This window comes from Penicillium canariense (assembly GCF_028826845.1).
Source record: "Penicillium canariense strain IBT 26290 chromosome Unknown utg000001l_segment0_segment0, whole genome shotgun sequence".
In the NCBI taxonomy this organism is placed as follows: domain Eukaryota; kingdom Fungi; phylum Ascomycota; class Eurotiomycetes; order Eurotiales; family Aspergillaceae; genus Penicillium; species Penicillium canariense.
This window is the reverse complement of record NW_026622728.1, coordinates 823,352-850,895: the sequence shown is the minus strand read 5'-3', so window position 1 is coordinate 850,895 and position 27,544 is coordinate 823,352. Positions and strand designations below refer to the sequence as shown.

The 27,544-nt window shown below is 52.1% G+C and overlaps 10 protein-coding genes across 10 annotated transcripts; 3 read left to right on the top strand and 7 right to left on the bottom strand.

Moving 5' to 3' along the window:
• Positions 1 to 221: 221 nt before the first annotated feature.
• N7482_000286 (uncharacterized protein) lies at positions 222 to 4,337 on the bottom strand (the record flags this gene model as incomplete). The annotated part of the gene is made up of 5 exons (XM_056682411.1): positions 222 to 508; positions 587 to 2,868; positions 2,924 to 3,888; positions 3,945 to 3,971; positions 4,023 to 4,337. The coding sequence occupies 5 exons, from the start codon at positions 4,335 to 4,337 to the stop codon at positions 222 to 224; spliced, it is 3,876 nt and encodes a 1,291-aa protein (XP_056546017.1).
• A 42-nt stretch (positions 4,338 to 4,379) lies between these two features.
• N7482_000285 (RMD1 family protein) lies at positions 4,380 to 5,912 on the top strand (the record flags this gene model as incomplete). Its single annotated transcript, XM_056682410.1, has 2 exons — positions 4,380 to 4,868; positions 4,932 to 5,912. 2 exons carry the CDS (start codon positions 4,380 to 4,382, stop codon positions 5,910 to 5,912), a joined length of 1,470 nt encoding a protein of 489 aa, XP_056546016.1.
• A 288-nt stretch (positions 5,913 to 6,200) lies between these two features.
• On the top strand, positions 6,201 to 7,763 carry N7482_000284 (T2 family ribonuclease; the record flags this gene model as incomplete). Its single annotated transcript, XM_056682409.1, has 6 exons — positions 6,201 to 6,475; positions 6,535 to 6,829; positions 6,883 to 7,075; positions 7,133 to 7,369; positions 7,447 to 7,544; positions 7,614 to 7,763. 6 exons carry the CDS (start codon positions 6,201 to 6,203, stop codon positions 7,761 to 7,763), a joined length of 1,248 nt encoding a protein of 415 aa, XP_056546015.1.
• A 223-nt stretch (positions 7,764 to 7,986) lies between these two features.
• On the bottom strand, positions 7,987 to 9,274 carry N7482_000283 (Gfo/Idh/MocA family protein; the record flags this gene model as incomplete). Its single annotated transcript, XM_056682408.1, has 5 exons — positions 7,987 to 8,064; positions 8,137 to 8,588; positions 8,645 to 8,931; positions 8,988 to 9,163; positions 9,218 to 9,274. 5 exons carry the CDS (start codon positions 9,272 to 9,274, stop codon positions 7,987 to 7,989), a joined length of 1,050 nt encoding a protein of 349 aa, XP_056546014.1.
• A 3,123-nt stretch (positions 9,275 to 12,397) lies between these two features.
• On the top strand, positions 12,398 to 13,288 carry N7482_000282 (DUF1115 domain protein; the record flags this gene model as incomplete). The annotated part of the gene is made up of 1 exon (XM_056682407.1): positions 12,398 to 13,288. One exon carries the CDS (start codon positions 12,398 to 12,400, stop codon positions 13,286 to 13,288), a length of 891 nt encoding a protein of 296 aa, XP_056546013.1.
• Positions 13,289 to 14,297: 1,009 nt separating this feature from the next.
• On the bottom strand, positions 14,298 to 16,470 carry ace2 (putative C2H2 transcription factor (Swi5); the record flags this gene model as incomplete). The annotated part of the gene is made up of 2 exons (XM_056682406.1): positions 14,298 to 15,781; positions 15,840 to 16,470. 2 exons carry the CDS (start codon positions 16,468 to 16,470, stop codon positions 14,298 to 14,300), a joined length of 2,115 nt encoding a protein of 704 aa, XP_056546012.1.
• A 2,044-nt stretch (positions 16,471 to 18,514) lies between these two features.
• N7482_000280 (glycoside hydrolase family 18 protein) lies at positions 18,515 to 19,988 on the bottom strand (the record flags this gene model as incomplete). The annotated part of the gene is made up of 5 exons (XM_056682405.1): positions 18,515 to 19,249; positions 19,308 to 19,357; positions 19,429 to 19,458; positions 19,518 to 19,771; positions 19,831 to 19,988. 5 exons carry the CDS (start codon positions 19,986 to 19,988, stop codon positions 18,515 to 18,517), a joined length of 1,227 nt encoding a protein of 408 aa, XP_056546011.1.
• A 3,237-nt stretch (positions 19,989 to 23,225) lies between these two features.
• On the bottom strand, positions 23,226 to 23,929 carry N7482_000279 (uncharacterized protein; the record flags this gene model as incomplete). The annotated part of the gene is made up of 3 exons (XM_056682404.1): positions 23,226 to 23,517; positions 23,605 to 23,836; positions 23,917 to 23,929. The coding sequence occupies 3 exons, from the start codon at positions 23,927 to 23,929 to the stop codon at positions 23,226 to 23,228; spliced, it is 537 nt and encodes a 178-aa protein (XP_056546010.1).
• A 460-nt stretch (positions 23,930 to 24,389) lies between these two features.
• N7482_000278 (uncharacterized protein) lies at positions 24,390 to 24,653 on the bottom strand (the record flags this gene model as incomplete). Its single annotated transcript, XM_056682403.1, has 1 exon — positions 24,390 to 24,653. The coding sequence occupies one exon, from the start codon at positions 24,651 to 24,653 to the stop codon at positions 24,390 to 24,392; it is 264 nt and encodes an 87-aa protein (XP_056546009.1).
• A 1,385-nt stretch (positions 24,654 to 26,038) lies between these two features.
• prs2 (proteasome core particle subunit alpha 1) lies at positions 26,039 to 27,142 on the bottom strand (the record flags this gene model as incomplete). The annotated part of the gene is made up of 5 exons (XM_056682402.1): positions 26,039 to 26,425; positions 26,499 to 26,711; positions 26,775 to 26,869; positions 26,979 to 27,041; positions 27,136 to 27,142. The coding sequence occupies 5 exons, from the start codon at positions 27,140 to 27,142 to the stop codon at positions 26,039 to 26,041; spliced, it is 765 nt and encodes a 254-aa protein (XP_056546008.1).
• Between the last annotated feature and the right edge of the window lie 402 nt (positions 27,143 to 27,544).

The window sequence follows — 27,544 nt, the reverse complement described above, 5'->3', positions numbered from 1 at the left end:
CTCATCCGAGAGTCCGAAACGGGGGGCTGTTACCAGGCTGTTAACCGATCAAGGTATATGCGTGATACTTATACGCCCGTGGCGGTGGGTTCGCAAGTATCGAATGGTGCCTTTCAGCATGGCCAGGTGGCCCGAGGAAATTGACGGGGTATCTGATAGGAAACAAAGGGTATACATGGGGATGCACAGGCAGAATTAGATATATGAAAACGGCCAACAGTTTAGACCTCGCCTTCAATGCCAAGAGACTCAATCTTCCTTGTCAGAGCACAGATCCGACATCCCTCACCGATCTTGTCTCGCAAAAGACGTGCGGTGGTAACTTTGGGACCCACAGTGCGAGAGGCAGATGAAAAGGTGGGCTCTTCGGATGGAGATGACGGCCGGGGTGTACGGTCTGCGGACCGGTCGGGAGTCCCCACAGTAGATTGCTGCTGCGATGGCGCGGGGTGCAGGTGCGAAAGATGGAAGACATGCCCACAAGCGAACCCAATAAGGATTTCAGATTCTATGGAAGAATATAAATCGTTAGCCTTTAATAATCTCATTGATAATTTGCCGTTTCAAGTAGTGCAAAGTGACATACCGTTTGCTTGGAATGGGGCATTGCAACCACCACATCGCCCTTGTCCGGGGCCCGCGCATCGAGTTGAACCACTGGAATCCGACAGGTCATCACGACCTTGGTCCTTGGTCTGGACTATACGTGCGGTCTTCCCTTCATCAACAGCGCTCTCCTCGGTAGTATTGAATTTGATCCCGCGTCGTTGTCCTCGGCGAAGTGTGTCCATCCCCAGGGCAACCTCGCTCTGCATGACCCGAGAAGCACCTTGGCTAATACTAGCCTGTAGATCATGCTCGCGTATCAGTCGAGTGAGGCCGTCCCGCAGGCCCTCAATTTCAAGCCCGCTCGGGATCCGACGGACTAGCTTGATAGGATCAATGGATGTTCCAGCCTCGACAAGGAGCCCATGAATGAATTTCGGCTTGTCCATGGAGTAATCAAGAAGGTCTTCCCAGAGATCTGGATCCTCTTGCGACTTGGCGAAGGAGATGGCCTGAGACACATCCTTCAAATCTGATAGAATAAGGTTCAAGGCTCGTTTCGTCTGCCCCATCTTTGACAGCAGGTAGATTAGCTCCTGAGTAAAGTGGTACTGCTCACAGATATGAGTGGCTGTCTCAAAGGTATACGAGATACTGGTTTGCAGGAACTCCATCAACAAGGGCCGGTCATAATCGGCAAAAACCTCAACGGCAGTATCAGCAAAGCCATCGATCAAAGCTTTCCCTTCGTCCGCTGCCAGTTTGCTTGCTGCATCAAGGGCATGGATTCCACGGCCTCGTCTGGGTTTGGAAGTCTTGTGGGGTAGAGCTTCACCGCGCCAGAGAGCACGAAGATAGAAGTAGAGGAACAAGATCCGATTTGCGGCCTTGAGCTGGGAAACGACAGACTCGGGAGGGACAATGCCCGTGTAAGCCTCACTGACCAGGAGCTGAATTGGCTCCGCGGTCATCTCTTCCAGCTCAGATCTTGGTGCTGATTTCATCTGCTCTTTTGTCACCCGGATCATGATGAAAGCAGGAATATCATCAGACACCGCATCTACCAGGCGGTGCTCCCGAATCAAAGACATTGCCGCCTCTGCATCCTGGAGACGGATGTAGCAATGCAGAGCCTCGCAGTAATGGCCACCCACCAGGTACAGCTTTGCAAGACAATCGGTGAGAATTCGCCATTCTTCTGACTCGACGGCTATTGAATCCGACTTCAGCTGATCTTCGATCGACAAAGTCACCTTGTTAGGGTCAAACAAATCCGAGGGCCAAGCCTCCAGTAACTCCTTAAAGCGGCCGAAATCCCGCGAAACGTAATGGTTGAGAACAAACTCGTAGATCTCAGCAGAAAGTGAAGGATGCAAGTCGATGGGGATGTGCGGGGTGATCTCATCCAACTTGTCTTTCTTGATGAATATCCATGCCCAATGCTCCCACCGGGAGGCATTGGGAAGAACCTTGCTACAGACTTCAGCAGCTTCTGACCACTTGTCTTCACTAACAAGTTGCCCAGCCCAAAGTTCACCGATCCGAGCCTTTTCTTGGTCGGAAGCGGAGACCTTTGGTCGACCAGTAGTAGTGACCGAGTCTCGATCATCAGCGAAAAAGTCTCCCAGGCTGCTTTGGGATTTGAGGGACCCAGAGGGGACTTCGACCAAGTCTGAAGCCAGTCCTGCGGCCTCGGGATGTTCATCAATGAGGCTCCACGCTTCTTCATACTGGCCATGAGAGGTTAGCCACGAAAGCCGATCTGAGAGGTCTCTCTTGACCGCAACAACACAGTCGTACGGGCTGTGAACAAAAACTTTGGCGCCTGGAGCTGCTGAGATATCTTGCACTTCCTTAGGAAGGGGTTCATCGGCGGAGAGACGTCTGGAGGTGAAGGACGGGGCCACTCTGGCTGAGATTTTGTCCCCGCTGCTGGTAGTGCTGCGGATACTGCCAGCAGAGCTGAAGAGCCGAGCCGAGTACATCGTAGCATCCAGAAGGCCATGTCCAATAGTGCCCAAAGCGCCCCGCTGGACCACTTGTCCCTCCGGGGTCTTCCACGGAGGCAAAACACTCAGATGGTAGTCCGAAGATGTGAGGCCTTCAAATCGGCTGACAGACAGCGTATCTGCACTCAGCTCTTCCTTTGTTTCAATATCGATGATCCGCAGTTCAGGCTCGAGGCTCCTCTGTCGGTGACGCCGCCCAGAGGTTCTCACTGGATTCTCTGAAGAATCGTCTTCGGCTTCGATGAATGCGAGAACGACAAGAAGACGAGGACTGTACATCGAAATACCAGATACCACACAATCCGTTCGTAATCTGTATTTGAAATATTAATGCTGAACCCCAAGGACCCATCAGGCGTGCAACTTACATCGTAGACACCTCTGCAGAGCCATATCTCTCCCCTTTCGAGGACTTGCTTGCCCGATCAGGGAAGACATCGATGACCCACACAGTACCTCCCCAGCCTACGACAAGCTTTTCGGTTTTCTCAGTTGCCACAATCCGGGCTGCCTGATTCTCCGTCGTCTCGTCATTAGGATCTAGATTTTTGTCATCGTCCAAAGCAGATTGGTCGATCCACTCTGCGCGCGCTTTCCAAACACTAGCCATTTCTTCCCATCCCGGTCGGTTTGGCCGGTCAATATGACTGATCCGCTTCCACGCAAACTCCGACTCAGAAGATTCGAGGTGCAGATTGGATCGCATGATCTTGATCCCTTCCTCGTTGACCCAGGTGATATATCGCCCTGACAATGACCACCGAATAGTACTGATAGCACCTTCTCCGCTGTGTAATATGATGTCCTTCCCGCTGCCAGTGCCCAAGCCCATCGATCCCAGCCAGCTCGAAGCTGTCGCAGTTGCACCTCCCATTGTAGTAGCATTTGAACTGACCCCAATACGGCCGCCAGTAGTGAGAATCAACTCGCCAGCTCGTCCGCCAGAAATGAATGTCCTATCATTCTTGTAGTCTGGGGAGAGTGCAACCGCTTGAATTGGCCGGCCAAAATTCCGTTTGATGATATCCTTGGGGTCTACCAAGGAGAATATGCACACAATACCGTCGATTGAGGAAGATGCAATGTATATTGAGTTTGACGGTGTGGGTGGGATAGGCGTCTGTTGACTCGACTTAGGATGTCCGCGGATGCTGCCCGAGCTTGTTGATGTCCGTGTCGGAGGTCGGGGGTCATCTGCGACTGGTTTATTGAAGGCATCGAGCTTGATACTCTGCAGAGGAGGTGGGAAAGGTGATATAGATATGGAGGTGACGCTTGCTGAGTGTGCATGATATACGCGGAGGGGCTGCAGAAGGGGTAAAGATAGGACATGCTGAACAAGAGTTAGTCCATGCTTTTGATGAATGCGAACAAGAATAAGCCACTTACAACAACACCATTGTGCGTTCCAATGATCTATGACTGGTCATCAGCTAAATAAGTGCTGTTAAGCTAAAGAAGACGCACCATCTTGTCTCCTGCAACAAGGAATGTACTGGTCGCGTCTCCGTTGCGGAATACCGATCCCAAGTGCTTGGTAAGATAGGCGTATTTGAGTCGGGGCTCCTCATCCTCATCGTCTGAATCCTCCTCCTCTTCGTCGTCTTCGTCTTCGTCGTGATCATCACTTGCCCCGGAGTCATGGTCGCCATCTCGATGGCGTTCCTCGCGTCCGTCAGGGTTGGCGCCCGAGGATGATCGGCTCCGTGCAGTCAACGTGTCGTGCTCCGAGGTGTCTCTACTAGCACCCTCTTTCGCCGTTATCGCACCAGGCGCAACCATGGCGAGTCCCTCGTGGCGCCCAGAGCTCCCAGGCGACTTAAAATGGAAATGCGACAAGCACGAAGCAGCGAGCGGGACTTAGCTGGCAGCTGGGAGCTGGGGTTCGGGGTGGAGCAGATGACTAAGCGGGAAGGATCCTCGGCTTCTGCAGGTGCTCGCATTCTCGCGATTTCTTTACTTGACTCCACACCCGCCATGTTCACAAGAACATTCGTCTGCTCCGCTTGTAAGCGGCCAATTGCGGCACGTCTCTTGAGGCGGCCGCAGAGTCAATACCTCCACGCCTCCCCGGCATTGGAGCTTCCGCGCCGGAAGGACTTCTTCTCCTCTAACGCTCACCTTGCGCAAAAACAGCTCGGCAAAAATGAGGGGTTCTCGGACAACCTAGACTCCCAGAAGCAGCGAAGGCGCAGTAGCAGGACGCCTGCAGCCCCCACTTCCCTCCGACGAGTCGCAGTAGAAGCGCAAAGGTCGAAAGATGGAATTCTCTCCAAGGTCCAGCTGAAGGAGCAGGGCATTCATCAAACTAAGGTAAATGCCACCGTGAACAAGCCACAAGCTTCTGATGCTAAAATTTGTCTCCTTGTCTCCTAGACAGTCACTGCTTACGCCGTAGCCGAACAATTCAATATACGCAAAGTACGAGAGATTTTACAAGACAAGGGCTATGAGCCCGATCCGCTGGCCACCGGACTCTACCCGCAAGTGGTTCACGTCCAAATACCTATCGATGCAATACGGCGGGTAGGAAACCCTTCCACAACTGATTTACCATCCGATGAAGTTGGCGATGTATTTGTTTTCCCGTCCGGTACTGTAGTGGCATGGTCACTCCCAGAGGGCTTTACATCATTCTTGGCGACGAGAACTCTACTTCCGGCGGCTGAAGGGGCTCATGCCGATGACTTGGAAACTGAAGACCTCGAGTTTGTGGAGGATCCTAATCGAGAAAACAGCAGCATCAAGGGTGACACCATCATTCTGGGCACTAGGCCGGGGGATGAAGGACTGGAAACGCCGCTCGCAAAACAACAATCAATTGACACAGTCCTAACCAAAGTTGCGTTTTCCTCAGGCCTCGCAAGAAGTACTAAGCTCGCAGTGCTCGAGAGCCTTCTGTCTAACTATTTCGAATCAACCCGAACCATTCCCACTCTCCTATCGCAGGGCTCCCGCCTGCCCTACACGCGGGACTTCATTCTCCGCAAGACCGGACAGCTACTGAGTGTGCGCGCACAGCTCAATCTCTACTCGGAGCTTACAGACTCACTTCCCGACCTTTTTTGGGACAGTCGACATGAGCTTGGTCTTGAGGGATACTATGAACAGGTGGGCCGAGCCCTCGACGTGGGGATCCGCATCAAGCTCTTGAATGAGAAGATGGACTATGCGCAAGAAATCGCAAGCGTGCTTCGCGAGCGTCTTAGTGAGACGCATGGTCTTCGGCTTGAATGGATCATCATTCTCCTTATTGCTGTCGAGGTTTGCTTCGAGGTGATGCGGTTGTGGAAGGAGAGGGTCCACGAGAAAGAGGAGAATGCGCGGAAACGATCACCTGAATCTAGGACTGTGTGATGTTTCACATACTCTCGGATCATCCTGTAGCATGCAATAACAAGATACCCCTTCACTCTTCTGGTGTCCATTATTCTAAGCCGTATCCACTGTGGAGCCGTCCGGAGAGCATGATCAGATCACCTGCCCGATGATCGCCTTAGTCATCGGGGGCTTGGCAGCCTGGGGCGATAACAACCCCAGCCTCTATTCCATTTGGTTTTCTTCTTTGTTGAATTGAATAGATTCTACCTGCGTCTCTGTCGGCGCTGTTCATCAAGGCTCTTGAAACAAAATCGATCCACGATCATGTGGAACCCAACCCAACAGGTCCTGGGGATCCCAGGACCCCGGAAGATCCTCAAGGCGCTAGGCACCTTGTGGATGTCGTCGGCCGCAGATGAGAAGCCAGTCGCAGGAGCTTCGACATCTTGCCCCCTGTCGGAAGTTAGCTGTCAGGCTAAGTATCATGGTCAAGATACTTGCTGCTTCAATTATCCGGGTGGCCAAATGCTGCAGACGCAATTTTGGGACGTCGACCCCGCGCTTGGACCCGATGACTCCTGGACCATTCATGGTCTATGGTAAGCTATGTCTACCGCCACGAAAGGCTCATTGTTAGTGTAATGCTAACAAGAACAAGGCCCGATCATTGCAATGGCGGTTTTGATCAGTTCTGTGATTCCAAACGCAAGTATAGTAATATCTCGCTGATCCTAATCGACTCTGGCCGCGGAGACTTGCTCGAATATATGAGCGAATTCTGGAAAGATTTCCGCGGCGATGATGCTCATTTGTGGGAACACGAGTGGGAGAAGCATGGAACCTGCGTCAGCACCCTGGAGACGCATTGCTACGAGGACTATATCCCACAGCAGGAGGTAGTCGACTATTTCAGTAAATCAGTCGAGGTCTTTAAGCAGGTTCCTTCCTACGAGGTTGGCTACACTCCCATCCCAAGTGTTTGATCATGTTACTCAGTCTCATTCAGTTCCTGCAAGCGGCTGGGATCCTTCCATCGCATACCCAAACCTACGAACTTGCGGATATCGAAGACGCGTTAGAGCGAGGTCACGGTGCTCCCGTCACGGTCCATTGTCGCTATGGGTCCCTGAGTGAAATCTGGTACCATTTTAATATTGCCGGAAGCCTGCAATCTGGAAAGTTTGTTTCCGCATCTCCAGGTTCGTCATATCCAAGGTGAATCCTTCTGCTAGAGCAGGGTGCTGAGAATACCCAAGATGGGCAATCTTCAAACTGTCCCAGGAACGGCATTCATTACCCGCCTAAACGATCTCAGCCTGAGCCAACAAGGACTACTACCCATGGCGTGGAGCCTACAGTCACGGGGATTCCGTTCTCGGGCGGAGGAAACCTGATGGTGTCTACACTCAATCAAAAACGTGGTTGTATCATCAGCTACGGAACATGGTATGCGTCTGGATCTTGCGCTAGTTTCCGGGCGCAGAAAGTGTCAGGTTCGTTCTCTTTTTGTCATCTCCGGCGATTTTTATCTCATATCTGTCATATCTGGGGGCTGATTCGAACTTGGCAGACGATACCTTCACTTTGGAGTCTAGGAAGGGTTTTTGCGCAATCAAAGGGGATGCCTTGAGCTGTGGCATTCATGTCAATACTCCAAGCAAATTCACGGTATGTGTTATTCATCCGATGGTCAGGCCGTCTGCGTACTCTGATTGCTAATCGGCTATTACGGTACAGGTCAAAGATGATAGGCTTTCTTACCTTGGCAATACGACTTTCTATGCTGACAAGGCTCCCAAGGGACAGGTTCAGAGCACCATCTTTGCCTCTCAGGAAGATCACCCGATCGAATTAGAGATTACCTGGAAGTCACAAGGCGCATATTGATTACATGTTTTGTGTCAGATACTCCTTAGCATCTACCCAGGGAGTAGCTTCGTCTCTCAATCGGGTTGTGATATTATTAGATTCGCTGTTTTAGAACGGAGCCATACCACTTATACAGGGTTATGTGAATACACAAATGTACAAATGAGCTTCTTTTACCAGTGGATAGGATCGACATGTCGTTTCTTAATAAGATAAGAGAATTTATCAAATGGCAATCTAATCAGATATTCACTGAATGTTGACAGTGGCACGTCTGCAGCTGGCCCTCAGCTTCTCCACTGCGAAGCATCAATTCAATCTATCCCACGTTAGTTCCGTAATATGCGTGAAAATTAGAAGGGAATGGGGATGGGGGATGGGGATGATCTACCAGCTCAAGATCTGCCAGTGCCTGGCTTGGACTCTGTTCGGGGTTAATCCTGCCGGCCGCTAGAGCCTGTCCCCATTGTCGGACTTCGGGTGGGACTCCTGTCCGCTCATCTTCGACAAACTGGACGTCCACTTTGCCATCCAGTGTCTGCACGGTGATTTTGGAGTCCTCAACACTTATACTCCCATTTTCGCACCCGATCGTCCATTCGGGGCCTACTAGGCTGGTTCCATAGGACACCTGAAAAGTACCTTGGACTCCAGTGTTGGTTTTGAGAATGGCATCAACTGTATCGACAGGTGGTAAGTGCTCCTTTAGTAGAGTGGTGAAGGCGGACAATCGAGTGATGTAGGTGTCGGTTCCAAGAAGGTACCGTAGCCCAGCCGTGTAATGCACTCCGCCGTCGAGCAGAAAGCCGCCTTGGTGTGTGGGCACTTTTCTCCAATCAGTGTCTAGATGAATGTCAGCTTTTCGATGTCCAGGTAAGTCACAAACATGAGTGAATTACTGAAAAATTTCCCATCCTGCTGAATGTTGCCGTACACCCTGACACGGAAGCCCACTATCTTCCCGAGATGCTGGACTTTCTCCCGAGCGTATCGGAAGCTATCCAGATAACGAAAATTCTCGGCTACACTCCAGGTGGCTTTTCGGTCAGGCTCAATGTGCTCATTATACCACTTGATCAAGTCCATAGCCTCTGTCACGTTTTCGGCCACAGGTTTCTCTGACAACACATGCTTTCCTGCAGAGAGCGCAGTGCGGATGTAAGAGGCTTGGGAAGCAATGGGAAGACTGAGAACTATGAGAATGGAACACATGAAATATGAATTAGAGAGGGGAATGCTCACGCTATGATCACTGCGCTGATATCTTCCTCTTTCAACATATCTTCATAGCCTTGTTTCGAGTCGTCCGAATACAGATCAACCTCCTTTCCGGAAGCCCGAGCAACATCTTCTGCAGATTTCAGGGACCGAGAATAGATTGCCTTCAAACACAAGTCCTTCGATGCGAGTACCGCCGGCTATGAGTGCGGAGTTAGCTACTGTCTCTCACATTGACTCTCCGATCCACCTACCAGATGCTCCTCTTTGGCCCAGATACCTCCCCCTACTAGTGCCACACCGAAAGTCATATTGTGCTACGAGTCACAATCCTGGTCAAAAAGCACTGTCTGTGTGCGGACTCTTCGGTAAATAACTAGGACATTTCAGGGCCGGCAAGCCACGGAGTGCGGGGGAGGTTGCGCACCGGTGCCAAGGCGGGAAATACTCCGACAAAACCCTTCCGAAACGAGCAATCGCGTCCAAGGCCTTCATCATCAAAACTCATATCCTTCACGCTTCAATGCGCATTGTTCAATTACTAACACAATTGCAAAATCCCTAGAGTCAGATTGCGGATGAGAGTTTCTGGAGCTAGGGTCGGACTGCAAAGCACTACTTGAAACAAGCCGAAGCCTAGGACGTGAGATTCAAAGAACCACTGCCGGAGTAGTCAGTCCAGACAGATATACCAATTGCTCTTGTTCACGATTGCTTGTGGTCATTCGACGGACTGCTCCTGCGAGGCGGTGATTTTCTCGAAACTCGAATCTTGCTACTACGGAACTTACTGCCCACCGCTTCCACCAAGGGCTCAAATGGTGTCAAACCAAACAATCTCCCGTCAGGAATAAGATTTCCTTGTTTGGCACTGCTTTCCTTATTCATTGTACCAAGCCGAGCTGTCCAGAACGATAAACAATCCAACAAGCATCGTCACAGGCAAACAATTCAGCAAGGCCATTGGAATGTGGTATAATGCCGAGGTGTAATGCCGAGGAATGTATGATGCTGTCTGTACCCTGGTCGACACCTGAAACAACCAATTGGGAGCATGACTGTAAAAATTGAAATATTCGCTAGTGCTGGTGCCCGAGCTAACGTGGAGCAATCTCGCCCAAGCTGGCGGGGAAAGTCCCGAACTTCCACCCAGGCTCTAGCAATTCCACAGCGTCGAGCGGCATCGTCACCCCCCGTGGCTGATTACCACGCTCTGCGGTCGGCTCAAGGCTGCGTCGGAGCGAGCGAGTTTTTGGCCGCGGGCCACTCGTTTCGGCCAAGCTACGATTAGATGATATATGTTAGCAAAGATTCTAAGATCTAGGGATATATCCAATCAGGGGGGCATACTTGGCCGGCTCTCATGTAGCGCTTCCAGCGCAAAAGCACGAGCTTCAGCGGAGGCATCGGCGGGGATGGGATCAATTGTGATGTATCTGCAATAGGCTGTTAATACACATCTTTCGAGGCTTATCAAGAGAAGGTCTTACTTGAGTGCAAGAAAAGTGCACCACCAAGTGGAGCAGAAGAAGATCAATGCCAAAAAAGCCACCAAACCAATTGTAGCCCCAATAACATGCCCAGGGCGAGTTCCCTTGCCAAAAATTGTTTCCAGTTGCGTCAAAAGGGGACTTCAGAAGGAAAAGAAGACGTTTTTCTCTGAAAATTTGAGTAGAAAGTAGTATCTAGAGATCAAGTAAGAAAAGGATAAGATACAACTAAAGGGAAAGTAAATATGTACTTCGATAGCACCTATAGAAGGTACTACGTAGCGCCTGATTCCCCTTGCTGTTAAGCTTTGCCTGCCTCCACTACAAAGCTTAGCCTCCTAATGGACCAAAGTTATGCTCATAGTAGAGGGTCATAAGGCTAGTCGTCCTTACCCTATCTATATTTCTAGCTATCCCCTATCCTCCCCTGAATAATCATCAAGAAAATCAATTCACCTACCTAACCATTTCAAAGTAAGTTGAATGAACTTTGCTGGGATTGAAGTATTCTCAAGTACGCGGGTAGTATGCTGACAATATGGGTATTCAGAATTACCATGACTACGCTGCGAAGTGTCTACGTCAAAAATTCGACCACTTCTGCCCCCAGTCTGCCAAGTCTGCCTAGTCTTCCCAGACTTCAGGAGACTGCATTGAACCAGACTTTGAGCCAGCTGGTCAAGTCTATTTGCATTCGGAGATGGCACAGCAGAAAATTGCCCATCAGTGATCCTGGAAGTTGAGCTCCTTCGTGACCGCGAAATGAGACAGCAGCCAAAGACCGAAAGGTTGAATTGAGGGTGGTTCAAATGCTGGGTGTGCAATCCATGGTATCTATTTTCTACTGGAATTGAGATAACCTAAATAACGGGGGTTGTCGAATTGTGCAGCGTTCTCGCCAACTATAGACCCAGACAAGAGGAATCAAGGGAGATGGCATCCTATACACTGGGAGAGACCAGAGTAGGCCTTCTGCTAGAGCACTCCCCAACTCAGGCGCCAATATAAATGCCTGTCATATATCTGGTGAGTGGATCAGGAGCCAAAGGTTTGCATAGGAGGCTTCCCCAGGGCGTGGGATACAAAGATATAGTACAATCACAATAGACTCGAGTAGCCACGCTGAGGAGCTTTTTAGAGAGTAAACTTGAAGATGCTGGGGAATCTTGATCGATGTGAACTGGTGCTGTCGAGCGAAACCTTCTTAGTTTCCATCTCTAGACTTTACAATCCCTCTCTTCCACTACCACCATGACTTAAATTGCTGGAATGGTCTCACGTATGATGAGGATGGCGAAATTGCCTCCAAGAGCCAAGTGATTCGGCATCTTCGTTTGCTGGGCTGGGAAAGATAACAATGAACCCAAGTCTGCCTCAGGGTACGGATCCGGCCAGAAGGTATGAGTCTTTATCTATTCCCTCTTTATTCGGGTGTTCGTTTTAATGCGTGGTATCCGGAAGGTACTTAATGGCGCATGGATCAATGGAGCCCCCAATTCGATACTATAGCGATTGACGTTGAGATGAGATAGGTAGCTTACGATTATGAGTTTATTGCTTACAATATCATATTTCAACTTTATATTCGATTATTAGATACCTGCCAAAGAATGGCCACTGCATTCACACCTTCGCGCTCGGATAACCAACTGGCGAACCCAAAACCGCAGCCGATCGCTACCCGACACGGAGACGTGCGGGCAACACTCTACCACACCTCACAAACCGACGTTGTTTCTCAAATAATTGCATTGCTCACACCCAGGTGTCAAACTCCCGAATAGGTGACTCGTAAGGCGCAATTGCCCCTTCCAGCCTTCTAGTCAAGCGTGTGCGTGATTCCAAGCGATTCACATTAGGCTCAAAAGCTGCAAATCTTCCTTTTTCACTCGGGTGTATGCAAAGTTCTTCAATATTGGCAACCTGGCATATCGCGTATCCAGAATGGCCTCAAAAGAACTATCCACCCTATCAGTGGACATTATAGAGTCTCAATTGTCTACAATTGACCTTATAATGGCGATGTTTCCGTCCCCCGGCGAGCTTGAAATCCCTGATTTCACAATGCAGTGTATCGAGAGGCTCCGAGATTGGTGCCAGGAACCGACCTCCACGCCGTCTATGATGCCCTCAAGCATCTCCCTCACCGTATGCCTACCAATCGCGAATGGAGACAAAACCATTCCTGTCAACATCTCCGTGCCACTGCAATCTGAGGGCCCAGAGTCAATCGACCAGGCCCCGCCCCTAGGCTATTCACTTCGACAGCCAGACTGGATGTCTAAAGCGGAGGTCGCGCAACTTGCCGCGTCGATGCCGAAAGATGATGCATTAGAAGCATTTGAATACATCCAAGCAGAATCTGCCCGCTTTCTTGAGACCAAGCAAAGCCAGGCTGTGGCTTCAGCAGGGACGGACGCACATACGAGCTCCCGCGGTCCAATTGTGAGAGTCTGGTTCTATTTCCCGTCCTTGTCGACACGGAAAAAGAGAGACGATATGGTCAACCACGCACCCGGGTATTCTCTGACGGGCTTTGTGCTGGCGGGAAAGCCAGGCGTATTATGCCTCGAAGGCGCTTCGCCCGATATCGACGCTTATATGAGCTTCATCAAGACACATTCGTGGGGCGACATCCCCAGTCACCAGAAAAAAGTCAGCGAAAGGTTCCGAGAGACGGAGGGTATTAAGAGAGTGTTTGCAAGGATGGAAGAGATTACGGACTCGCTGGGGGAACGAGGTGGGCAGCGGGCCAATCGAGGTGATATGCAAGCACTAGAGGCATGGTTAGGGAGTAAAGGGCTGCAAGAGGCATTTGAAAAGGTGATCTTTTAGACATCGCGAAATGTTAGAGATTTTGATGTGATTTCCAACTGCCAATGTCTGATCGAGTGTCAGGTCATGGGAGGCACTAATGCATGATGTTCCAATCTAGCTAGTTGGCAGAGCCTGAACTTCGGCCCTGGTACTCTGATGTGATGCGCACAGTACCTGACCCCTTTGGCCTCACAGAACATGAACCAGCCCAGGCAGGGAACGAGGGGAATAATAGGTGCTACGCTATTTGCGGTGAGGTATACGTGAAGAATGGATGTGGAAGTAGGATATTGCATTTGGCGGCAGATCTCTCGGCAGGCAAGATAAACTCTTAGAATACAGGCTATCAATCACGCTTCGCTACTGCAGATAAAAGTACACCAGGATAGTCTACCCACACAAAGTTAGCTACAGAAATTTCCATTGAGAACCCATGAAGTACACAACGAATGTTGAAAAGGACAGAAAATTAAGGGAGAGGGAAAGAGAACAACGCGCGCCACCAAGGCAATCTCGAAATCCCAGCAATCCCACAGGTGGTAAAAGTCGCCGATGAGGAGAATGAAAAAAAGAAAACACTCTTCCATATCCCATGGATTTCAAAGAATCATGTTGAGAAAGTCGCAATGGGAAATGGAAAAGAAAATACAAAATTGGGGGCAAATATGCAAGCAAATGGGGGACAGAAAAGCAAGAGCCAGAACTCCCAAGGTCCCCAAGTTGAACCAAATAATCCCCGAAACCCTCGTCAGAAGGATCGTTGTCATGTGCGCTAAAGTCTGAATGTGCAGAAGGAAAACACCAATTACCCAGCGGCATCCGGCGAAAAAAAAAACCGAGTGGACGGTCATGCCGAAAGAAGAACTCCCCGTGTTTTGTCGTGCATCGTCAGATTGTACAGGCTCGTATCGTGTCATCGCGAAATTGCGTCAGGCCGGAAAGAAGAGAAAAAGGCAAATAACATCGTGTATGTCATCATGGTGGAAGACAGATTTTTAAGGCCGCAGTGAAATATCGGTGCTCCCGCTCATGGGTCAACCAGGAACTCGTTGGAGAGCGAGTCGATTTGATCCGCGTAAGGGTCGTCCAGGGGGTTAAGGCCAGGGAAGGTCTTCTCTGGCATATCGGTATAGAACGACGAGGTGGGAAAATCGGACGTATCGACATAGGAGTAGGTGTTGGAAAAGCTTGACAAAGCCTGGCTGGTAATATGGCGGAACTCCTCCTGCACTTGCTCCGAAGGATCCTGGGTCATGAAAAGATCAATCTCCGAGCCCACAGAGGACTCGGCGAGCGTAGGTGCGGTATGAGGCGAGGACATGTCGTGAGAAGGAGATAGGGCAGTGTCACTGTAAAGATACTCGTGGGTAGCATGGTCTCCAACCATATTTGGGTTGAATTGAGCAATGGCTTGCTCGTATCGGGCGTGGGCCATCTGGGGCGGCGACAGAGGCGGCAGCATGTCATCGTCGAATTGAGAGGCGAACGAGCTGCCACCTGGGAGAGGGGATGAGACGTCACTGAGGCTTCCACCGGGAGAAGTAGGTGGCGTGAACGACGACATGCTGTTAGACGGGGCATAATTGGGCGACCCGAAGACAGGGGTCTGTTGGAGATGAGCGCCCTCTGCCTTGATGGGTGTGATCGACTGGGGCTTATCGGCCACGCGTTGACGGGTACGGGTGGATTTGGTCTGACGGGTTTCGATATCTGGGCGGTTCTTCTTGGGCGGGCGGCCACGCCGGGTGGTCTTCAGGGTGTGGCCATTGTAGCCTCCAACGCACATATCGCGCTGACGATGGCGGGTCAGGGCGTCTTGTCGGGCAAAACTGGCGCCACAGCGGCAGGCAAACGGCTTCTTGCCGGTATGGGTTTTCAGGTGGCGCTTGAGGTCGTGCCCTCGAACAAACTTCTTATCACAAACGTCGCACTTGTAGGGGCGATCATCCAGATGGGTCTGCACGTGGGATTTGATATTCTCCTTGCGACCGAAGCGACAGTTCTCACAATCATGCCACAAGCACACCCACTTGCCGTCCTTAGGATCGGGGCCGGAGATATACTTATTGATCTCATCATTAGAGACACCGGTCTCTCGAACAGACGCTTTGACTCGAGCATCCAGGTCGAATTCTGCAACGGGTTCGGCATCCAGATCAGACCCGGACCTCATAAGGGAGGACTCGATTGAATCTGCACGCTGGTGGCGATCACCAGTGGAAGGTGTTTCGGGGATATCAGATAGACCACAGGAGCGGGGAGAGGGCATTGCGGCCAATTCGGCAAATGAGGCAGAGGGGGATTCAGCGGGGGAAGGCATTTGGTGCTTAAGTTGCACCGGACTAGCCAAAGAGATTCCCTGCAGAGACTGAGCCCTCTGCATTTCGGAGCTGGCTGGGGTACGGGGAATTGAAAAGCTCTGGGACTTTGTGGGGGTTTGGTCATTGCTGTACATGGTAAAATCAAAGGAAGCCTTCATCGGGGTAGACTCGGGGGTAAGGGGAGAAGTGTCTGTCGCACAACGTCAGTTGGTTATTAGAATGGTGCAGCATAAGGCATCTCATCTTACACGAAATGTATGGGTTCATCTTGGGAGAAATAGCCTCTGGTTGAACAGAGAGTGGTTGCATCGCTCGAGGGTATCCGGTGACCTGCTCTCTCTGCATCATCGACAGATTGCGCTCCTGGCGCATACGGTGGAGAGCGTTTTTCAATGAAGCGTTCTTGTCGGAGCTTTCACTAGCGGATCTTGAAAGAGGGGGGGCAATCTTTGTCGCAAGCGAAGTCGTGGCAGTAGATGCCGAGTATAGTCCGTGCAACTCCTCTTGGCTCCACATTGGCGATGACTGATATTGATAAGGTTCTTGCGCAGGCAATCCAGACGGGATAAAAGATTGCTCTGCTTGTTGGAGATAGTCGGGAAACTGCTGAGCAGCCCCTGCCTGTTGAAAGAAACCTGCTGATTTTGCGTTAAAGAAATCTCGAAGCTCTGGAACCGTCTTCGACGCATGTCGCAGGTCAACTGCGGGGATCTGTTGACCGTACGAGCCGTAGTCCATTGTCTGTCCTCGACGATGTGTTCGGCGAGGTTGGCCTGCAGACATAGCTTGAGGTGCGATTGCAGCGTCGAAGGGTGCTGGAGTCGAGAGTTGACGGCGGTGGTGACCGGGACGTAGCGACGTCGAGTTGGCGGAAATCATGGCTATCCAGCCTCTCGGTGATCACGGCCCTGTCACGGTGTCAGTCTGTGAGCCTGACCAAAAAACGCAACAATTAAAACGAAAAAGACGAAAGGAAAGCGACGACGCTAGAGCCTCAAATCGAGGGTTTCAGCTGTCAATAGAGTATGTTTTCTGTGGGGTTTGTAGATTGGATCGTTCTCAAAGTCACCAGCGCCCTGCTATAGCAGTACTGTAGTAATGGCAGTCGCAACAGGTTCAGGATTCTGAACTTGGAGGATTGAAGAGAAGAGCGGAAGAAACTCAATAAGTGTGAAGGTCCGGGCCTTGAAGCGGGCCACCGAGCGCATTGGCGATCTATCAAGTGCACCCACGGTTCCCATCAACAAGCCGCAGGTTGGCATGGCAACGCGCCGTGCCGGGCGTCTGGGAAACCAGCGCTGCACGGCTGTGACGACGGATGGGCCCACTTCTGCCCACTTTGAACGATCATGCTATTTCATACTGGAGATCCAGGCCTCGCAGACATCCTCTTTTGTTCGAGGTCCCTGACTTCCTTCATCTCCCTGCTCTCCTACCCTGCAAGGGTTCGCAATCGTCCTGTGAGGAGATTAGGCATCGCTTCCTCCCTGGGTAGGGGGTGCGCCCTCCTAGTATAGTCGCCATGGAGATATCCCTTATTCGGCAATAGTACACAGCCAATCTCGACTGGATCGTAGGTTCTGATCGCGGTTGTTACTTGTGATGCGAACGATGTCATATGTGGCCTCAGGCAGCAAGGCCCCGACATTCAGCTATTCAAGATCATGTGATTATAGATTCAGTCCTGACGGGTCCGGGTCTCGGCTTATATTTAATCCTCATATCCCTACGCTAGTCTCAAACTGGTATCAGTGGAATCCACGTGACCGCACAACGATTTTAACCACCAGCCGAGTTCCACACACACTGATTTTCTTTTACTCTTGTAAGGTTGAGGAAGACAACTTGTCGAGGTGAGTCTAACGTCCCTATATTGATGCGCTTCAACGCCTGAGACTGCAGGTTAAGATGCAAGCATCATGCGCGCACTTGACCTCGCGCACTCTTGTCGCGCGCGCACACTGAAAAATCCCACATCAGCTGCTAACATCCCACCATCAGGCCTTCATCAAGATGCAGATCTTCGTCAAGACCCTTACGGGTAAGACTATCACCCTTGAGGTGGAGTCCTCCGACACCATCGACAATGTCAAGTCCAAGATCCAGGGTATGAACATCTCTCTCCCCGAAAACCAACATATCGCCAAGCGAGACTAACGATGATTTCCCGGCACAGACAAGGAGGGTATTCCCCCTGACCAGCAGCGTCTGATCTTCGCTGGCAAGCAGCTCGAGGACGGCCGCACTCTTTCGGACTACAACATCCAGAAGGAGTCGACCCTTCACCTCGTGCTCCGCCTGCGTGGTGGTGGCAAGAAGCGCAAGAAGAAGGTTTACACCACCCCCAAGAAGATCAAGCACAAGCACAAGAAGACCAAGCTCGCCATCCTGAAGTACTACAAGGTCGACGGTGACGGCAAGATCGAGCGTCTGCGCCGCGAGTGCCCCGCCCCCGAGGTATGTGATATGCGGACAATCTGTCGAATATTTCATGGCAGTGACTAATCCTTTTCCTTTAGTGCGGTGCCGGTATCTTCATGGCTGCCATGCACAACCGTCAGTACTGCGGCAAGTGCCACCTCACCTACGTCTTCGACGAGTCCAAGTAAATGGACTGCGTCTGACCGGGGGATTTCTGTCATCGAGTTCGGGCATGGGTTACACTAGGCTAGGATGCGAGTAATGGGGGTCTCACGATGGATGTTATGGTTGACGGGCACCTACGTTGGAACCTGGACTGCTATGAATACAAAAAGAAATTACCCAAATTCGGCTTCTTGCCAATTTCAATTGCCCGTTGTAAACTGTAAACGATAGGCTGCATGCGTGCGCTGCGGAAAGGTAACGAAAGGCTGTGAACCGACAATCCACGGTCCGGACCTCATTCGAGCATCACACCCGGCTTCATACATCGATAACCCATCTACTGTTCAGGAAATCCCGCCCGCAGGTTATCGTACTTGCTCTCGGGATAGTCAATAGCGTTGTCCGCCTGCTCCAGTGCGTTGACGCCACCGATGCCGTCCACAAAGGTGCCGATCAGACTGCCATCTGCTGCATTGCCGTCCTTGCCTCCCTTGTCACCGCTACTCTCCCACCACATACCTCCACCCAGCCCGCGCTCCTTAACGAAAGCAGCCTTTCTTTGGCTCATCTCGACGTTGTCGTACGAAATCAGTGTGCGCGAGCCATTATCGTAGCTCCACGACGCGTCCGCTTCCGTATCCATATGCTCTGTGGCACCGGGGCGCGGTAGTGCCTTGTAGTCCCAGACCCCGTTCTCCCAGCTACCCTGGCCAACGCCGCTGTATGGTTTGCCAGGGCCATCGGTGTTCTCAAACGCACGTCCGTACAGCGGCATGCCTAGGACCATCTTCTCGGGAGGCACACCGCTGACATTGATGTAGTGGTTCAAGGCGGCAACGGTCGAGAACGGCGTTGAGGTCGGGTTCGGGTTCGATGGGAAGATGTTGGCCTGGTGGCCAGCGGTGCTGTCCCAACTGCCGGCATAGTCGTACGCCATCAGGTTGTAGAAATCCAGGAGAGGTGTCATCTCGGGCAGCTTAAGCTTTGTGAAGTTGCCTGGGCCTGCAGGGCAAGCAATTGAAAGGTAGAATTTACGGCTCGGGCCAGCCGCTCTATCTAGGCTCTTTGAGTCCTGTCAGTACCGGAGCTGGTTCCATCGAGAGGCGGAGAGAGGGTGTATGAGGCCATACTTCGCGGCACGCACGCAGCAGCTCAACCAAATGCTGGGCCTGGTTCTCATCTGCATGTCGCGTCAGACGTCCGTTCTTGCTCAAGGTGAAACAGTCAATACTTGGGAGGGATGGTATCTACCTTGAGGGTACTCCCAGTCAATATCAATGCCTGCGAATATCAATTAACCATGGCCTCGACCTTGCCGTCCAAACAGATATGAAACGCACCATCAAGTCCGAGATCGAGAACAAGTCGAGTAGCCGACTCCGCAAATGTCGCCCGCCCGGCCTCACTGCTCGCAGGCCCAGCAAAATTGGCTGAATAAGTCCAGCCACCGATAGAAATCAGTGTCTTCAGTTTGCGATTTTGCTTCTTGAGCAGGAACAGCTGCTTGACACAACCGTAGACATTGCTTCCGGTTTCATTCCACGAGTCACCCGTGTAGTGCTTCTCGACATCAGACCAACTGTCGGTCAAATATCTGCCAGTACGGTATCAATTCACTGTCCAGCAGCACAAGCTTTGCGAGGGGTATCTTACACCTCACCAGTCTCGGGGTGGATATTAGCAAATGCGTAGAGGACATGCGTCAGCTTCTCCGCGGGCAAATCTTGTGGGTTGTAGTTGCGCCCATAAATGGCCTGCGACGACGCGGGGTCAACATTTGAACGGTCAATGGGCGGCCATCCGCGCAGCATGCGGGGGGCAACTTAGGCCGTATGCATGTAATCAAGAGAATGTGGATGGAAGACAAAACAGGAACGTACCCAGTTGACGAAGTAAACGACTGATTTCATCCCAGACGACATGGCTGGTGCAGGAGGGGTCGTACAAGTGAAGGATAAATATTGCACGAGGAAAGCCACAAACACCACAAACGCGGTGAGCGAGACGATGAGCTGATGTCGAACAGCCACTATCAAAGATGATTCAGGAACTGGGCTCCAACGTTGTGAAAGACGCACCAAGAGACCCTCAATCTGATAAATAGAGGGATGAGAGGGTACCTAATATCGCCGCCTAAATGGTAGCGGGCCAATGTACCTGCCAGTTTATAAATAACAACACGACGACATTGGCCAGTGCGCGGTGGCTGTGCGTCCGGTGCGCCCGGTGTGGCTGGAGTCCCGGGATTGCCGTGGCGGTGTCACGTAGAAGGTATACGGTGATCTTTAGCGATCCACAAACAAAGCGAAACGTGCCCGGCTTAGCCACGATCAAAACGAACTTGCGAGCGGGTCTGACCATGAGCCCGGAATTCCCTTCTTATAGGCGATCACACAAACTCATGGAAGCATGCAGCGTGACATCTTCACCTGCGCAGGGTCTCCGTGTGACCTGAGAGATCAGACATGTTGCCAGCAGATCCTGCAACATGTCCTCGAGTAGGATTAGTCCTTTGGTAAAGCAAATTCCCCCTCTTACTGCCTGAAAAAGCCAGTAACGAGGCCTCATCACCGGTGGTAACCTCGATTACCAAATCGGATGCGGGAGGGGTTCGGTCACCATCGGCTGTGAATAGGATGAGATTGAGGTCATGAGAGCTATCATAACTATATACATCTGTCGCTTGATAGATTTAGAATGACCATTGAGAACACGGGACATATAACCTGGATGTGTGGATTGCCTCGAATCAACATATCGCTCGCCATCATACCCCCACCCGACAAATGACCATAGTATGAAAAGCTGGAAGCTTGAGGATATGCGGAGGCCCTCGTAGTTGGTATGATCTTGCCGGTGGGCCATGTCGAAAGCACGGGTTATTGGAATCCGAGTTGGAAAAGGGGAGTGGGTTTTCATCGAGAGGCAAACCGATGGTGTTCTTTTCTTTTCTACTAGACAAGACAAGACTTTACATCAAAGCAGAGGCTATCCAAAATGGGGTCTACTAGATCTCTCGCAAGGCCGGTCTCATGCATCACTCTCCATACAGTTACACATCACGTTACGAAATAAAACTTGCCCACATCTCAGGTTGTGCCTTCGCACCAAAGTACTGTACTACCACAGCTCCCCTGGGTGGAGCTAGATCCTCGAGCTCAGGGCCCGATGCATGAATTATGCAAAATGAAAATGAAAAATGAAACTCAGCACGCTAATTTGTGGATTAGAGGCTAGAAGCTTTCTGGATTGCAAAGACCCATATGATGCCACGCGTAGTGGAGCCAGGCCGGGCGGGCCGTGGGACGCTGAAAAAGATCAATTGATCGGGGAGACACGCGAGGGAACTCGACACATGGCTGTTCATGACCCGAAACCAGTAGGAGGAGAAAGTGAAAGTGAAAGTGAAAGTGAAAGTGGACAAGTACTTCCCAATGAGGCACTCCTACGTACGGGACATCGTGGGCACTGTTGAGACGCGCCGAACCCAGAAAACCCCACGGCCACACTGCTGGTTCCAGCTGAAACGGACCCCATCGAAAAGCGACGAGCAGGCCATTACAGGCCTGGAATCACTCCGGGCAATAATTATGAGTACCCACCGTATCATTATAAGGTTAAGTGGAGTAGGAGGAAGCAGACCTTTTTGTTCCTGGAAAACCAGGACACCCAAAGGGGACCGCCAGCAACCAACACCAGCTGAACTCGAGGCCGACCGACAGCCGATCTCAACGCCGATTGGCATAGCGCTGGGCGTACTAACATCTTAGCCCGGGATCCACTCCAGATCTAAGCCCGTCTTCTCCAATCCCTCGCACAACACATAGCGATTCGCTGTCCAGATTGAGGGTCGCGCCAAACCGTTTTATATATCCGCCACTCTGGAGTTCCATCCTGTCGCCTCCCCCCCCCCCCCCTCTCTCTCTGGCAGTTCCCCACTCCGTCGAATCCCCTTGGCGCTGGTCCATGCAGTCGATCCCATATCCTGGGACCGAGGAGCTACCGAAAGCAGTGCCATGCATGGCATGGCACCGTCGGTTCATCAGCTCTCCGGTCCTTCTGACTGGATACCTTAGGCATGGAGGAGTCCGCAGTCCCCCATTCACTAGTGGCGGTACGTCAAACCGCGGACCCGGTGTGGTCCCTGATCCTCTTTCTCCCTTCCCTCTTTCTCCTCTTGACTCCTCTCTCAGCTGGCATGTCTGCCTCGCGACCCAGGTGTCTGGTTCCGGTCTGTGCGAAGTGCCCCATCGCCATCAACCAGGGTTGAAACAGACGGCCCTGACGTTCTCCCAACCGCCACTGATTTGCGAGCGTCCCGACTTCGGTATCTCGTATGGGTTACGAGATGAGTAACTGGGCAAAACCCTCGCGCAACAGGGATTGTCAGAGTGACAGACTAGCCGCCTCCATCGGGGCTCGTTCCCCATTTCTAGACTACATTCCTGGCTCCGACGACGAAAAGCCCCCGCTCTGGGCCTGAAGATCCCGTGGTCAAGAGGAGAATGACCCCATATCTCCATAGTATCCGTTGTAAGGTGTGGAAATTAGCCATAGCCATGTATTGGGAATGTCCTCCCCGGGAGGGATGATGCAACGCAGTCTCTAGTCTACCCACCCACATACAACAGCCCGAACGCCGCAACAAGCCAAGGTAAAACAATGCAGAGAAATTCAAAACCACCCAATCAAATGAATCCAATCCATAAGCAAGACAAGAGGGGATATCGTCGCCATGCTCAACAAGCTCAACAAAAAACCCAGCCTTGCTTTTTTTCAGTCTTTCTCTCCGTCTCTCCTGTGTCCTCCCCGGCCAGATCGCGACCTGCGCTGTACCCGCCAAGGCAAAGAAGTAAAAACCAAAAAAAAAAAAACAAAAGGTCCGCCCACCTGCGCATCCCACGTAGACACCCTCCATTACAAAAGAAGAGATCAGACGTTCCCGGATACCAACGAGCCATCGCAGACGCTCGGGAATTAGTGGGAACACCAACAAATAATACCGGCCGTGCATCAAGGTCGGTGTCGTGAGGTCATGTGCATGACCATTACCGCCCTTGGATCCAGCGCCGCATCGTATCCAAGGACGGATCGTCGTCAAGCCAATGACCTGCTCGCAAGTCAGCGGCTCGCAGGTCAGCGACAACGTGCTGGTCGGTGACGCGAGCCAACTCCTGCTGTAGCGTAGCGTGGACACCTTTCAGAGCTGCTGCGTGCGCGGGGGTGGGCCGTTGGCCGCGAAGGATGTTCGTCCGGGTCATTGCCCATCGCCGTGCGGCGGCGGCCCGGAGGTAGATCTTGTGTGCTTGGAATCGGCGCGTGCTGCTGTCGATGATGACTCTGTAAACCAGAATCCCCAGAAATGATCAGAAATGGGCTCACGGGAGCGATTGACTCCAAGGTCACAGGATGGAAAGGTATGTATACCGTTGTAGCTCTGCTTTCTCGGTCTCCGCATTCCCCCGTCCGGTCACTGGGCATGGCTGATAGTTGGCGCTGAGGAGGCGTTGGGCGGCGGCGTGGCATTCTCGAAGCACCACGAAGCCTTCTTCGTAGTAGTCCTCGGGGATTGCGTCGACTTGTTGGTGGGAGATGTGCAGCAACAGAGTCCGGTAATCATTGATGAGCTCGGCCACTCGCACAGCGCGGGCCTGGTTGACTGTAGTTGCTCCGGTGGATAATCAGTATTTGAGCGACGGCATCGATCAAGCGGGGTGGTTCGAGGTGAGCAATGCTTACGTCCGTCCGCCATTGAGAACAGGAAGTGATCGTTGAGCGTGTTGCACGTTATTATTAGAAGAGTAGAAGATAGAGGAGAAGAGAGAGAAGGACGGAAAGGGAACGTCGTCGCAATAACATCAACGGAGACCAATTAAAGAAAGAAATGTTCAAGCCCAGTGGATAGGCATGAGAAGAAAAGCGTTCAACGGGCGTGCTGTCAACGGTCCCGGGAGAACGGAAGAGACGACGATGCTGAGATCTTTATAATCTGGACTCAGAGCGAGGGAAACACCGAACTTCGAGTCTCCCTCATTACCCCATACATGACAACCAAACGCTTCTGGAATAGGGCGATCTCCCAGAGAAGTAAGAGCCAGGGTTTTTGGGGTGAGGGAAAAATAAAATAAAATAAAAGAACAATGATAATATAAAAATTAAAGACTTCGAAATAAAATTCAAATAAAATGCACAAAATAAAATCACAGGAATTATCAGCCCGTGACAGCGGAGACGAACGTCAGGAGGATCATCGACGGTGCATGGCTGGGCTGCACCAATAGACGGTGGAGAACCACGATCAGGAACGCCGAGGAGTCGAGCACAGCTGGGACGAAATGCGAGGATGGATCAAGCCACAACGATAGATTCCGAGCAACCGTCACAACGGCAGGACCGGCATCAAGAGGACGACTACTACTGCGTCCGGGCACATCCTTGTTCCTCCCAAGGGAAGGGATCAGAAGCGAGTGGAGCATGGACGGTCTGTGGGTTTGGGGGGAGGGAGGCAGTTAGTCCGATCGGTCGGTGCACGTCGGCAGGGTACATACTCGTACACGACCAGCTCAGATTCCTACTGGATAGTGTCAAATAGTTAGTTGGCCAGTCCGTCCGTGTAGGTGTTTGGAGCGGGGCGCGGCAGTTCTGAAATGGGGCGCTATGACGAGGTGGAGCAGCAGCCGCGACCAGAGATTAGGTTCCTGTGCGGCCAACTCGGCCTTCTTCAGCGGCCGGAAGGACGAGATGGCTCTTGGGACGGGTGATTGGAGCGCACCGTGCGAACTCCTCAAGAGTCGGTGGAGACGAGAGAACTTTGAACTTTGACAGGAACGGACGAGCCGGGGGTACCATCGCCTCACGGCTCGTGGGACCCCTGTCACATCCACTCCAGAATCCAGAATCCAGAGAATCCAGAGGGGACCTGCATGATAGGCGAGATCGGGCTGGGCTCAGTGTGGCGCGTCCCCCGAGCGGATCGAAGCGCAGAAGGTAAAAATAACAATGGCCAGATGAACAGCGCGCCGCCCCGACCAGGGCCGAGCATCAGAGGGGAAAGATTGGCGGGTGGTTTCAAAGGGCCATAGGTTCATTCGAGTCAGGTTCAAGGGGGGCTAGTCGCTGTTTGGCCGGTCAATGCCTCAGCTCGCAAACGAAGTGATCGATAGTGCGACTAGTTCGTGCAATGCAAACGATGAACCCTCAGAGGCCTCAGCCACCAGGTGCTGAGCCACAGGTGGCACCTTGTGGCGCTGGCACACAAGAGCTGAAGCGTACGCACATCGTCGTCCCTTGCCTGCATGTTCGTCGTAGTCCTGTGGTCCTGTGGTCCTGTGGTCCTGTGGTCCTGTGGCCCTGTGGTCCTGTATACTTTCATGGTCCGAAGGGACGAGCAGCCGAGAGTGATCCATCTCGCGCTGTCCGGGTCTCGGTCTCCAGACTGATGGTGGCAAAGAACAGTGCCCCACTTCGTAGGTTCTGCTGAATGCTGCTGAGGTGATCCCCAATCTGCCGGGGCCGACCATTACGAAGGGCCCGCCTGGCGCAAAGGGAGCGGTCCCTCAGTGCAGCAGTGCAGCGGTGCAGTCGTGCGGCAGAGCAGGTTGGCAGGTCCTCGGCCGTTGTGCGTGTGAAACACGGCCGAAACTTGAAGCCTTGCAGGAAGAGGAAGAAAAGTAAAGGCGACATGGGCCAATGAAGTGGTCATGCACAGATCGTCCATGAATCTTTCTCTCTAGAGCACATAAAATAATAGAAAAAATATCACCGGAGCAGCATACACGGCCCGGACCTATTTGGCCGATCTCTCTGTCTCTTGCCTTCGTTTCCTTCATCGGTCCATCCGCCAATTCTGCACACGGTCCGCCTAGTCCTTCTCGGCTATGGCCTGCAGCCGTTCATCAATCTCCTCCTCTGTCAGAGCCCGGAACCCTGTAGTAGTACCCTCCTTGCCGTCTGATTGCGGGCCACCCACAATGCCAACCTCCAGCTCGTGTTTCTTGAAGTCGACACTCAGCACATTGCTCAGGGCCGTAATGCCCAGCTCCACAACTTCCTCCCAGCTGCCGGGCGCCGCATCCTTGTTCTTCAGCTTCTTCTCCAGGTAGTTCTGCGCCTCCTGCTGCTTGGGGCCAGAGGATGTCGCCTTGTACCCGACATAGTAGCCAGCCGGGTCGCACTTGTAGAGCTGCGGACCATTCTCGTCATCGACGGAGATCAGGGTCATGGCCACACCGAGTGGTCGCATGTAGGCCTAGAGAGATTGGACAGTGAGCCTACGGAAAGGCCATATGATTTGGAGTACCAGTGACGTCTAGGGTACTTACTCGTTGTGTGTAGACCTGGTTGATATTTGCCAATCGCTTCGCCAGTACATCGCAGGGCATCTCATATCCGAACTTGTAGCGGAACTCAGCAGCCTCTCCGCGGGCTCGGTCGACGGAGGCGCGGGCATCTGCTATCGAGCCGGTCATCACACAACCCACGGAGGGCGAGATCTTGAAGACATGTGAGACGGAGGACGGGTCGATTAGTTTGTCCTAGAAGCAAAGCGGGTCAGTCTCCGGCGCAGCCAAAAAGGTCGTTTCAGGCATCATGCTTACAGCCACTTTCTTCTGGGAGACGACAATAGCACAGTCCTTCCCCCTCACGCCGATAGAGGTGATGTTTGCAGAGGTGATGGCCTTGAACGCATATTCTGGAGAATGGAGATGGTTGATCAGCGGTCATGACAATGCGAGCGTTGATCAGCAGTCAGTAAGCAGCCACGGTGGCCGGGCATTCAGTGGGGGACGCGAAGTACGTACCGACTTGGTACAGACGACCCTGGTCGGAGAAGATAGTGATATGTCTGTCGTAGCCTGCGCTTCCTAGTGTGGAGAAGATGGACGTTAGTCGGAGTCGGGGTGGAGGTCTTGGGGGACTTGGGTGCCGGCCAGCATCGGCATTTTCGGGGCTGCATACCAGACATGATGGCGGTTTCTGAACTCTTTTATAGGAGAATGGTCAAATGTCAGGATTGAGGGGAGAGACGGAGGTTGGCAGGTGGATGGGAGGTGGGATTGGCAGTGACGCGTGCCAACGGTGCCTAAGCTTCAGCTTGAGCTTCAGCACCGCTCACCGCCTTCGTCCGCTGTTTAGCCCTGCTGAGAGCATTCGGCCACAGAGATTTTGTATGTAACTCGATATGACCAAGCAACATCAAATATCGAAGTATGGAATGTCCAAATAAGATGTGATTTCATAGAGCTCTCTATGGCTAGCTTACAATCGCCACGGCGGGTGAGAAAAGATCCAATTTCACCTATATATCCTTCCATGTAATTGCATCAATGTTATCTCAACTCGGCATTTACACCAAAATTATGACCAG